This window comes from Gopherus evgoodei, chromosome 15 (assembly GCF_007399415.2).
Source record: "Gopherus evgoodei ecotype Sinaloan lineage chromosome 15, rGopEvg1_v1.p, whole genome shotgun sequence".
In the NCBI taxonomy this organism is placed as follows: domain Eukaryota; kingdom Metazoa; phylum Chordata; order Testudines; family Testudinidae; genus Gopherus; species Gopherus evgoodei.
Genome location: NC_044336.1, coordinates 16,188,529 through 16,201,170, shown reverse-complemented (window position 1 = coordinate 16,201,170; position 12,642 = coordinate 16,188,529). Strand labels below are relative to the sequence as shown.

At 46.6% G+C, this 12,642-nt stretch overlaps 2 protein-coding genes across 2 annotated transcripts in view; one reads left to right on the top strand and one right to left on the bottom strand.

Moving 5' to 3' along the window:
• Positions 1–12,642, bottom strand: part of ACSF2 (acyl-CoA synthetase family member 2) — a 52,132-nt gene that overhangs the window by 15,409 nt on the left and 24,081 nt on the right. The window lies entirely within an intron of this gene.
• CHAD (chondroadherin) lies at positions 82–11,217 on the top strand. The gene is made up of 4 exons (XM_030534269.1): positions 82–970; positions 5,907–6,070; positions 6,297–6,442; positions 10,199–11,217. The coding sequence occupies exons 1-3, from the start codon at positions 191–193 to the stop codon at positions 6,436–6,438; spliced, it is 1,086 nt and encodes a 361-aa protein (XP_030390129.1). The 5' UTR covers positions 82–190; the 3' UTR covers positions 6,439–6,442; positions 10,199–11,217.

Sequence of the window (12,642 nt, the reverse complement as noted above, 5' to 3'; positions counted from 1 at the left end):
CTCCCAAATTCAGTCGCTTCCAAGTCAGTCTGGCTGCTGCCTGCGGTTTGTGGGATGGGATTTCGTTCTTTAATAACAGCATTATAAATAGGGCTGTGTTCAGTTTGCTGCAGACTCTCACTCGCTCGTCTCCCTCCTCCTCCTGCCACTGCTGCTGCTCTTCCCTCCCACACAGATCCCAGTGCTGGCCATGGATCGGTCAGTCTTCTTCCTCAGCCTCCTCAGCTTGCTGGTGTGCCTCCTCCCCATCCTCCAGGCATGCCCCTCGAACTGCCACTGCCATGGGGGAGAGCTCCAGCACGTCATCTGCGACAACGTTGGGCTGAGGAAGATCCCCAAGGTGTCCGAGCAAACACGGCTCCTCAACCTGCAGAGGAACAACTTCCCCATCCTGCCAACGAATGCCTTCAGGGAGATGAAAGGGCTTGTGTCCCTCCACCTCCAGCATTCCCAGATCAAGGAGATCTCCAGCGGCGCCTTCCGGGGGCTGAAGCAGCTCGTCTACCTTTACCTGTCCAATAACGATATCAGCGTCATCAAGATGGGCGCCTTCGACGACCTGTCGGAGCTCACTTACCTGTACTTGGACCACAACAAGATCTCGGACCTGCCCAAGGGGCTCCTCTCCCCGCTCATTAACCTCTTCATCCTGCAGCTGGGCAGCAACAAGATCCGAGAGCTGAGATCAGGGACCTTCAGTGGTGCTAAGGACCTGCGCTGGCTCTACCTCTCTGACAACTCCCTCTCCTCCGTCCAGTCCGGGGCCCTGGACGACGTGGAAAACCTCGCTGTCTTCCATTTGGATAAGAACCAGCTGAGCACTTACCCGGTGGCTGCAATGAGCAAGCTGAGGGTAGTGGAGGACCTGAAGCTATCTCACAACCCCATGAAGGTCATTCCCGACTATGCTTTCCAGTCTTTCGGGCGCTACATGGAGACACTCAGTCTGGACAACATGGGCCTGGAAAAGGTAGGCTCCTTTTCACCCTCTCTCCTCTTTCAAATCGAAACATAGGGCCTGGTTCTCTTCTCACTTACAGTGCTGTCACGTTTCTGTCCTGATCCGTACGGGTGTGAGGGAAAAGGAGAATCAGAGTCACAGTTTTGGCAGAAGAGTGAAGGCTTCACTAGCAATAAAAAAAGGCACCTGAATCTTTGAACATCCATGTGATGAATAAAAACAAGAGGACCCCTTCCTCTTGTGCTATGAGACGCAAGCTCTCCTGGGCTCACTGCGCCCATCGGAAGGGTGATGGGTCCCGCTCCAGCAGTTGGTTGCACCACCCCAATGGGAAATGTATTCTGGTGCTTTAAAATAAAGGATTGAAGAGCTCCTAGCCTTGGGAGGTAGGGTAGGGGAAAGGAGAGGCAAGGAGCTGCTCCGTGCTCAAACGGCAGGGCACAGCGGACTGGCAGAACTTAACTGCCCTGTCTCCTGAGCTGCAGCCTGGGTACCTGCTGTCGGTTTGAAGTGTGTATGGGGGGGCGGGAAATTCCTCCAGAGGAGTTATGAATAGCAGCAGTTTCTTCCTAGTGCAGCACAGACAGGTACCCAATCCACACATGTCCATCTTCTACCTTTTTTTTTAACTTCCAACTTTACACTCTATAAAGAAAGGTTTGTCTATTGAGCTCTCAAGAGAAACTCTTGCAGCCTTTTACAAAGAAGCCCTGTTTCTACCCAGAGAGCAGGAGGGACATTCCGGTAACCCAGCAAAATACCCCTTTTCTTCTCATGGAAAAAGTCAGGACCATAGGTAGGAGCATCACGCTGAAGAAGCTACTTGCAACAGGACCCCTGGAATACCAGGCAGGGGTGCAAGTAAAGGAGCATATCCAGCTCAGGAAGGACAGCACCTCAAAGCAGCAGTGTCCCACAATGCTTTGTTGGGATGCAACAGGATGATGAAAGAGCAGCTCACAGCATCCCAGGATATAGTGCCAAGAAGCACAGGGATGGAGCATATCCAGGGGAAATAGGATAGCACCTCAGAGCAAGGCAGTACCCCATCATGTGGTGCAGAGGGATGGAGAACATCCCAGTGAAAACGATGAATGCCTTGTAGCAACACAGAGCCAGCATCATACTGTGCTGGGGGTGTGCAGAGCATCTGCATTCAGAAGGACACAACCTAATAGTAGCAGAGAGCTGCCAAACGGTGGTGGGAGTTAAAGCACATCCACGTTTCAAAGGTAATACAGCATCCCAGAATGCCAGGCTAGGAAGCTGGAATTTATCTAGGTTGAGGATGACAGTATCTATAGCAGCACAGTGTCCCTTCGTCAATATCTCATCTCGAGATTACAGTCCCTGTAAGGATTGGTGTAATCAAACTCATTCACCTGGAAATTATCTGCTGACACATCTGTGGAATCCGAGCACATTGTCCTTCAGTGATGCTGCCATGTCACTACTGGGGGCACCAACTCAGATTCTATCTGGTCTCATCATGCACGCATGGAAAGATACAGGTTACATGTGATACTAGAACTAGATGGAGAGACACCAGAGACAAGACGAGATTTAACTAGTCCAAGATGGTGGGATGCTCTACAGATGCAAGTGCTCTTTGTACCATCAAGGAATTAGCTGAACAAACTGGAAGTCTAGGAATTCAGTCTAGCTATGCAGTGACCTCGTTAATCTGGAGAACAGTATCTTGGGCATAAGAATCGAATTGGACAACAAACAGATGTGGGGTCAGTTCTTTCATCTGTTTGATCAATAGGTTGCTAGCTAGAGATGAAGGGTTTAGTCACTGCTGACTTACGTGTGTGCATTGCCTGAAGTCCTTAGAGTTATGTTTATTCTCACCAGTGGTGAACTTGCTCAATGGATCAATGGTCGTTGTTTGTTATGTATATTATCTCATGCTGCACTGCTGTTTTAATATAGTTGTCTCGGTGTAATTCTGTGCACTGACTGTCCGTCATCTTTCATACTTTTTGACATCATTTTAACAACATTCCAATATAAAAAACTACCTTTGATATCATCTCACATCTCCTGCAGATTCTTTCAGATTGGACGGATCCAACCATGTGTTACTGGTAGAAAAGCTACATAGAGGAACCGTTTCATTCACCAGTGTAGTCCCTTCTGGGGTAGAACACAGCAGCTCTTTAACAGTGCACACACCACTTCCTTTGTATGCAAAAGTGGAAAAGTATACCAGAGCCAACCTAAATGGCAGGAGTTTAGCTAGGCAGAGCAGAATCATACAAACTAGCCAAGACACGAGGGTTAACATTCCTAGTTTTGCAAAAAAAGTGCTCTGGACTCTTTAATGACCTACTAGTGGTCAGTAATAGACAGGAACTTTGAGGTCTCATATGAAACATGCCACTTCCTGCAGCCAAGTGCCCTCATAACAAAGTCTGGACCATTTGATTAGTACAAACGAGAGAGGCGTGCCACCAGATGATCATTCCTATTTCTCTATGAACATGGTCCACCATGGTTGCTCCAGGGTTTTCATTTTTTCACTCTAAAGGTATGTCTACACTGCAGTCAGAGGAGTGACTGCACCCGTGTGTAGACATACCCAAGCTAGCTTTGATCTAACTAACTTGAATAACAGTAGCAGGGAAGCCATAGCCCAACACATGCTGTATGAGCCCACCTGGGACGCTGGGTAATTATTTGAGCAGCTAGCCCATGCTGTTATGGCTTGACTGCTATTGGTTTTTGAACTAGCTAGATCAAAGCTAGCTTGGGTACGTCTACACATGCTGCAGCCACACCTCTGATTGCAGCCTAGACACACCCAAATGCATTTTCTCCTCACACTTGCCAGAAGCCTTGCATCCATGTGATCCATATGTATGTATGTGAGTCTCCCTAGACACAATGGCCATTTGATGGTGGTATTTAAAGTATGCAATGGTGATAATATCTGAGTTGCAGTCACACACACCCCCAAATACAATTCTGAGCTCCTCTTCTCTGATAGGGTTGGATTCTTCTGTGCGGTTTCAAAACTCTATAGCCACTTGGATGTGCGAAACTGTTCCAGATGAGAATCCCTGTCACTGCTGCAATGAACATTACCATTGTCACACCAGAAAAGAAAGAGATCTTAAACAATTTTGCAACTCTAGTATCGGGAAGTCCTCTCACACGCAAGGAAACAAAGAGACCAAACTCTTCTCTGAAGCTTTAACCAAAGATATTACGATAGCCATTTCTAACAGGGCTCAGGACCATATTAGCTACGTGCCACAAAAAAAGTGAACAATAAACATCTTGCATCTACATAATAACCTTCATCTTGGAGGACCCCAAAGTGCTTGAAGCTCGGAGATAAAGCACAGCAGCTGTTTAACCGCACACAAACAATTGGAACAGGAAGTGAAACAGAATGCCATATTAGATTGAAACCACACGGGGAATGTAAGTGGTCAGAACAGAATTACCCAAACTGGAATTTGGCCAGGACATTGGCGTCAAACACCCCTGCTGCACAAAGCACCAGAAGTGGTCAGGACCTTGCTTTCACATCTCATTGGAGAGACAGCACTGGGAGCAGCATAGCAGAACCTGCTGGGATTTATTCAGTGCTGAACCATAGGGGACTGTCCCCTGCTGACTTCCCAACACTACTTGCTGCAGGACTTTGGAGGTCTCTTACACAAGCAGTAATCCAACCCGACACTGCTTGGCTTGTCAGATCTCACAGGTTTTCAGCCCGAGATGGCATAGCTGCAGGAGCTGGGACTCACGCTGAGGGGACGTGTCTGGGGAATGATCAGTGAGACATGAAAATACACAGATGAGTATTTGACACAGAGCTTTCTGATGGACCCATGGAGATAACAAATCTGTTTTCTCCCCTCCCCAGGGTTCTGAAAAGAACAGGGAAGTGGGAAAAAAACAGGTTTGTTATTGCCAAGAGCAGCATGCCTGTGGAGGGTCCACTGGTCCCGTAGCTTTGGCGGACCTCCTGCAGGCGTGCCACTGAATCCGTGAGACCAGGGACCTCCTGCAGGCAAGCCCCGAAGGCAGCCTGCCTGCCGTGCTTGGGCCTGCTTGCCTAGAGCCTCCCCTGGGTAAGAGAACCCCACCTTGCAGTCAACAGTTTCCTCTGTAACTAATGGGCTCCAGGGAAGTTTGCGTGGATGGGTTTGCATTTTACACAAATTCTTCCAAACTAAGTAGGACTGGGGTGGGGAAAAGGGGAGACAGCTAACAGGAGGTGCACAACTGCCAGTTTTATCTCTCCAGTACACCGCATTTTATTCTCAGGTGCGTGAACGGGGCTATATTTTAAAGCCTGCCCATAGGCCATGAACACCCAGACTTGTAAACAGCCCATCAGGGAGGGGAGGGAGAGAGGTGAGGAGGCCAAGGCACTGGACGCCTGCCCTGCTGCATCTACAGTGCTCTGAAGCCAAGTGTAACTTTCCACTCAGAGTCCACGGGGCACTGCCAAAGCCTACAGGCCCTTCAGACTCCACAAACACTCCCTCCAGCAACAGTTTCATGAGCAGGAACACAACAGGCCCTGGAAAGGTTTGTACCCAGGGAATGTCTCGGCTCACTTAGAGAGGAGGAACGTGCTTTAGAAACAAATGGGACTGGCCAGACCTCAGTTTTTCTTTGGGCTATATGGAGGTGCCTGGGGAAGGCAAGGAGAAAATGGGGAGGGGCTCGGGCTTTAGCCACCCTGAGGTGGGAGGAATTAAAATCCGTCACTCAAGAAGGAAAACACCTTCCATGCGTCTGCCTCCTGAATCCCTCTAGGGGGCCATGGAGGAGATTCCTTGCTTCTTACCCTCTCCCACTCTCTCCAGCCCCACTGCTGTCACCAAGGGCCATGAACACAGGCAGCCTGGAAAAGAAGGGAATGGAGACCATCTCCCACTCGCCCGAGGCACAGCAATCAGCATCTCCCCTTGTGCTTTAGTTTTCAGATAAAGCATTTGCTGGAGTGACCACACTGAAGACTGTTCACATCGAGAACAACAGACTTAACCAGCTACCTGGGAACTTCCCCTTCAGCAGCCTGGAGAACCTCACCCTGTCCAACAACCCTTGGCTCTGCTCCTGTCAGCTAGTAGCTCTGCGCAAGTAAGAGACACTCACTTCTGCCGCTGCCTTACTCAGTCTGGTGCCCACTGACCAGGCACAGGGGGAAGGTCCCGGTTAGTTGTGCCTGGTGAGGAGGAAGAGGCAATACCAATAACCTGACACTTGGTCAGTAATGCAGTTTCCGGTCTCCCCTGGCAACTCTGCCCAGGTGAGCGTCGTCTGTTCCCTTCTGGAGCTTAGGGATTTTCTGTTTGCCCTTCCCCAGGTGGTTGGAGTCCAGCCGCTCCCGCCCTGATGCGGTTTGTGCCTCACCATCTCAGTACCGAGGGCAGCAGATAAGAGACACCGCCGCACTCCGCAACTGCAAACTCCCCACCAAGAGGCCCAGGAAAGGAAACCGCCATTAAACAGGTAAGAAACTTTTCACAACCACACCCTGTTCTTCTTCTTTCTCCTTCCATCTCACACAGACTTAAGCCAAGTCCTGGTTCCCCTGAAGTCAATGAGACTAAGGATCGCTTCCAAACCAGTTAATCCATTTACCTGCCCTGACCTAAATGTATAGGTCATAAAGCCAGAAGGGATCATTTTAATCAGCTAGTCTGATGTCCTGTATAACAGGCCAGAGAACTCTCCTGGGCTAATTCCTGTTGGAACTAGAGAAAATCTTTTAGAAAAACGTCCAGCCTCGGTTTAAAACATTTCCAGTGACGGAGAATCTCCCACAACCATGTTCCAATGATTAATTACCAACATTGTTAACAAATTGTGCCTCATTTCTAGTCTGAATTTTACAAGCTTCAACTTCCAGCTATAGGATCTTGTTGTACCTTTGTGAGCTAGATTGAAGAGCCCTTTACTGCCAAAGTTTTGTTCCCCACCTAGGTACTTACAGACAGATCAAGTCACCCCTTAATCTTCCCTCTGGTAAGATAAATAGAATACATGCCTTAGTCTTTCACTATAGTAGAACCTCAGAGTTATGAACACCTCAGGAATGGAGATTGTTTGTAACTGCTGGAGTTGTGTAGCGTAGATTGACTTACCGCGGTAGTGTAGACATAGCCACAGATTTACTATGACCTCCTTACTCCCACTCCATATTCTTTTTATACATACAAAGATCACAGTTGCTTTTTTGGCTACAGTATCACATGTTCAGCTGATTATCCACCACAACCCCTAAATCCTTTTCAGAGACACTGCTTCCCAGGATAGAGTCCCCCATCCTGTAAGTGTGGCCTACATTCTTTGTTCCTAGATGTATGACCTTATGTTTGGTCACATTAAAACATGTATTGTTTGCTTGCACCCCGCTTGCCAACCAATGCAGAGTGCTCTGTATCAATTACCTGTCCTTCACTATTTGCCACTCCTCCAATCTGTGTGCAATCATCTGCAAACATAAAATTATTGCTGATGAAGTTTTCTTCCAGCTCATTGATAAAAACGTTAGCATAGAGCCAAGAACTGATCCCTGCAGGATTCCACTACAAACACACCCACTTGAAAATTATTTCCCCATTTATACTTACATTTTGAGATCAATTATTCGGCCAGCTTTTTAATCTATTGTGTGCTGTGTTAATTTTGTATCCTTCTAGGTTTTTTTTTTTTAATCAAATGTCACGTGGTACACCAATTCACATGCCTTACAAAAGTTTTAAGTCTATTACATCAATATCATGACTTCTATCTATCAAACTTGTGATCTCAAAAAAGATATCAAGTCAGTTTGATGGCATCTATTTTCCATAAATCCATAATTCCATTGATTGGCATTAATTACTTTCCTTTAATTATTTATTGATCAAGTCCCATATCTGCCATTCCATTACTTTGCTTTGGATTGATGTCAAGCTGACGTACCTAGAATTACCCGGGTCATCCCGTTTACCCTTTTTAAATATTGGCACAACTTTAGCTTTCTTCCAATCCTCTGAAACTTTCCCTGTGTTCCAAGACTTACTGTTAATCAACATACATGGTCTAGAGAGCACCACAACCAACTGTCTGAGAACTTTGGATGAAAGTTATCTGGACCAGCTGATTCCAAAATGTCTAGCTTTAGTAGCTGCTTTTTAACATTCTCCCAAATTACTGTTGGAATGGAAATTGTTTAATCATCTATATCATCTAGTTTTCCCCCAAATATGGAACAAATATTTGTTGAACAGTTCTGTCTTTTCTGCATTATCACTGACAATTTACCATTTCCATTTAGAAACAGACCAATCTCTCTGCTAGGATTCTTTTGCTCCTAATATACTTAACTCTGCTGGCCATAGAGTTTGCCTTCTGTCCTTTAGCTTGCCTTAACAATTTTCTACAATTCCTGTCTTTTGATTTATATTCACAACTATCAACTTCCATTTTCTTCCATTTGGCTTGGGTGTACAGAATTATTTTATAGCTGCTTTCATTTCCCCTCTAAGCTAGTTCAGTTTTTTAACCAGTGTAGCCTTCTTTATTGAATGTGGCTTTTGGGGTATCTTGTAAAATGGTCTCAAACAATTCCTAATGATCATTCACATTTTTCTGTTCAAATTCTCTCTTTCAGCTGATTTGGCTCATAATTGTTTTATGAAACTGGTCCTTTTGAAGAACCAAGTATATGAGTTTGGACTTTATTCTATTTGCACATAACAACCGTGAACAAATTGTGATCATTTGTGCCTAAACTACCATTAATTTTTAGTTATATGATCAAGTCCTCTTTGTCTGTCAAGACGAGGTCGAATATAGAACTGCCCCTGGTTGGATGCAACACTTTTTGAGGCAGAAAATTGTCATCTGTAATATTTAGAAATTCTGAGGATATTTTAGTTCTGTCAGATCTCCAACAGGCCATCAGATTGAGGACCTCCTCCATAATGCAGTTTCCACACCATATAAAATACAGATACGTGCTTATGGAGCCTTTGTTTTCTTCATGGATAAAGAGATGGTGAAAACAAAGTTTTATGTAGGGTGACCAGACATCCCGATAAAATCAGGACTATTCCGATATTTAGGCATTTGTCCTAACCGACCTTTGGTTGGGACGCAATTTTGTCCCGATATTTCACGGTACTCTTTTTTTTTTCTTGCTCCGCCGGTAACCCCCGCACCATGTGTCCTGATATTTTCTTCCTCTCATCTGGTCACCCCAGTTGTATGTCCTGAGTGCCCGAAGAGATACCAGCTCTTCTACCCCTTCCCAGAGTGATGCTATTTCTCCTGGACGGCTGGCAGATGTTATGGATTACAAATGGAAACACCAGCCATTCCAGGCAGGGCTGGTAGACTTCCACACTGGAAGTGGAAACTTCACTTTTCTAAACCACAGTGCTTAATTTAGCGTATGTAGGAGTCTCTCCCTTCACGGGCAGGAAGAGGAGAAAGCCAAACCCCCATTCCAGAGCCCTCTTCCAGGAGGGAGGAATAACAAAACAATGACGACGATGATTATATTTTGCCTTGAGATCCTCACACGGAGGGTGCTCTAGAAAAGCAATTTCCGAACATCAGTGAACTGATTCTCACAACTTGTGAGTCGGAGAATTTATTCCTGTTGCACAGATGTAAAAACTAAATACCTACAAGCTAGGCACATAGATCCATTCTAAGGCACCTAAGTAAGTGACCTGATATTTACAAGGGTCAAATATCTTCAGCTTCCCGTGCTTGCACTGAGAGTTGTGGGTGCTCAGCACCTCTGAGAGGCAAGTCATTTATTGAGATTCCCATATATGCTGATTTAAGATGTAATCTCTTGTGCCTTTTAGGTGCCCAACTTGAAATATTTTAAGGGGGTCTGATTTCCAGAGGGAAGGTGCTCTGAGAACCAGGCTTCTTTGCAGTGTCTCAGCCCGGGCACCCAAAATCACTTGTTGCTTTTGAAAATCTAGGCCTCAGGTGTCTGTGTTCTGGCAGCCAAGTTTAAAATTTTAGGTAAGTTACTTAAGAGTCAAATGGCAAAACAGTGGAAGAACTAAGATCACAGAACCCACTGGCCTGGTGTCCAGTGGAAACTGGGGTTGTTTGGCACCTCTAAAATGGAGGTGAGGTGTCTCCTGACTCACAGTTGTGTATGCCATTCATGAGACCATGAAAAAGGCTCAAGCCCCTGTCTGCTTGAAAAACTTTTAAATGTAGATTTATTTTCTCCCTCCCCCGCCCTAACAGGCCCTGGTATGGCTTGTCCAGGTGACTGGCCGATTCAACCAATCAGAAAACTACTGACTCCATCCAAGTCCACCTGTAAGCTTCTACCATCTGTCAAGAGACATTTCTGATGCATCTGATCACCTCCAGCCTCCTCACAATCCTCGCCTATCTGCTGACTGCAGGATGGAATCCAACTTTTCAATCTTTTCTGACATCTATGTATTTTAAAAGAGGCATTTTTTTAAACTAAACTATGCATGACAATGCTAAGACAAGCTAACCTAGATCCTGCCAGTAGAACACAGTCATCTTTCCAGAGGCAACCTAAACCCATGTCCCCTGGTGTTTGTTTTCATCCTTCTCCTTCCAGTGGGATGCAAGTGAATAGAAAACCATAAGGGTTCCTCCCTCGCCCAGCCCCCGACTGCTCCAGCAGGAAAGCCATCCCGTCTCAATTCATGCAGACAGAAACCTCCTCCCAACTGAAGAGGTGATCCCTGCAGGTCAGGGCAGAGGACCACAGGTGAAGCAATGTCCAGGGTTCAGTGGGCCTGGAGAGTGAGTTTCCCTTACAGTCCAGGAGGGGGCGACCTCTCTAGGTCAGGCTGAGGTCTGCTAGTGTTGGGGAACCTCAACACTGAAATAGCTTGGAGATTGGATTCTCTTCTCACCCTGCAGGAAAGTGGTCTCACAAAGCACCTACACATACAAGGGGAGAGGTATGCACCATATCAGCCTATATCTGGGGAGCGATCTTGCTCTCAAGTCCTCCTCCTCTCCCTGCCCCTAACCCAGAAAACCTAGCGGGAGCACAAGATGACTGTGGTTTATCATCATGGATTTTACAATACTACAATTTCAACTTAACTGCATTTTTTTATCTAAAGATTTATATAAATATATATATATTTATTCCTCTGTAACTGAGTGTAAATGACTCTTAGGGGGATGAAAACTCCTCTTACTCTTATATAGAAAACAAATTGTATATTTTCTTATGTACATCTTCTGTATAAAGCTCTCACTGCAAAGATGAATCAACAGGTTTCCAAGTTTCTGCCTGAGGCCTGGTGACTCATGCTGCGAACTGGGTGTGAGTCCAGCTACACAGCTCAATCCAGACCCTAGTCCCCCCTTATCCTGCCCGCAGGTCCAGAACAAAATCATTTTGAAGAAAAGAGTTTTATTATCAGCCCTACTACTGTGAAGGAAGAGGTGACTCACACGTTCCAAGTATTGGCTCCCTTGTAATAATGGTGGGGAACATCTTGGGAAGGCCAAATATAGAGCTGCTGTAAAGTAAATGGCTGCCACTCCATTGAAGTCCATGGAGTTAGGTCACAGCTGAGTTTGGCCCTTGGTGTTTTAAACTCAGCCCTAACGGCTTCACACAAGAAGCAAAGCCGCAGAGCTCCCATTCCAGAGCAGTTGTCCCACACTCCCTTCGTGATGCTCCGTTCCAGAGCACACAGCAGGGCCAACAAAACTCTTGGTGCCGGCACGTTCTGAAGCTGCCAGCAATAGAGCAGAAATCTGACGCCTAGTCCCATGTGGTTAACCCACCACATCAGTTTGTTTCCTTGGCCTTCACAGGCAGCTTGTTACTTCCTTTAAAGCAGAACAATCAGGCTGTGCACACTCGCTCGCCTTCAAGTACTCCCAGATCTGTTTTTCAAAAAGATAATGAGGGTGAGATCTGGGGCCGACTACACAGAAAGCTACATTGCTCCACTATGCTAAACATACTGCAAAATGCATCAGCTAAACCCTACGGGACCCACTGAATGATGGATGGAACAAGGCTGGACGTTCAGAACACCCCGTTGTTCATGCACAGGAATGAGGGTACACATGCATGCTTAGTGACGGAGTGCAAGTCCTGCTCAGACACTGTGTGTGTGTGAGAATACACAAGAAGGGCTGCAGCGTGCATGGCGCTGGATCTGACCCTCCACACGCTCAGGTTCAGGGCGTGTGCACGAATCATGCCGGAGACTGAACATGTGAGTGCCATCCATGCTGGTGAAGGGAATCAGCTAATTCAGCAGCAAAACACAACACCGTTCTGAGTCAGCCAGTGTCTTCATCAGTGTTTATACTTGAGGATTCAGAGACAGCATGTGCAATACGGAAAAGAGAATTGGTTGCTGCAACCAGAAAATAAACAGAGACATGTCCCAGCCTGGGGTACGACCCAATGTGGCCACGCTGGGTGCAATGATCTCCCTTCTCACCGTAGCTGTCCTTGTAGTTTCCTGTGTCCCTCCCAAGATGGGTTGGGCCTCTGATCCCCAGCCCAGTTACTCCACCCTGTACCCCCTTGGAAGCCTGGAAGGAATGAGGCCTCTGTATCCCATCACGCATGAACACATTCATTCAGGGAGCCTCCAGTTCCGTTGCTCTGTACACAAGTCACACATGCTCAGGTTCCTGGTTTCCAGTGGATGGTGGGGGAGGGGAGA

Bases quoted from the DNA above. Each gene is read 5' to 3' on its own strand.
- CHAD (XM_030534269.1), top strand. From the start codon at position 191: ATGGATCGGTCAGTCTTCTTCCTCAGCCTCCTCAGCTTGCTGGTGTGC. The intron at 971-5,906 runs GTAGGCTCCTTT...CTTGTGCTTTAG, and splicing joins ACAACATGGGCCTGGAAAAG to TTTTCAGATAAAGCATTTGC. The intron at 6,071-6,296 runs GTAAGAGACACT...GCCCTTCCCCAG, and splicing joins CAGCTAGTAGCTCTGCGCAA to GTGGTTGGAGTCCAGCCGCT.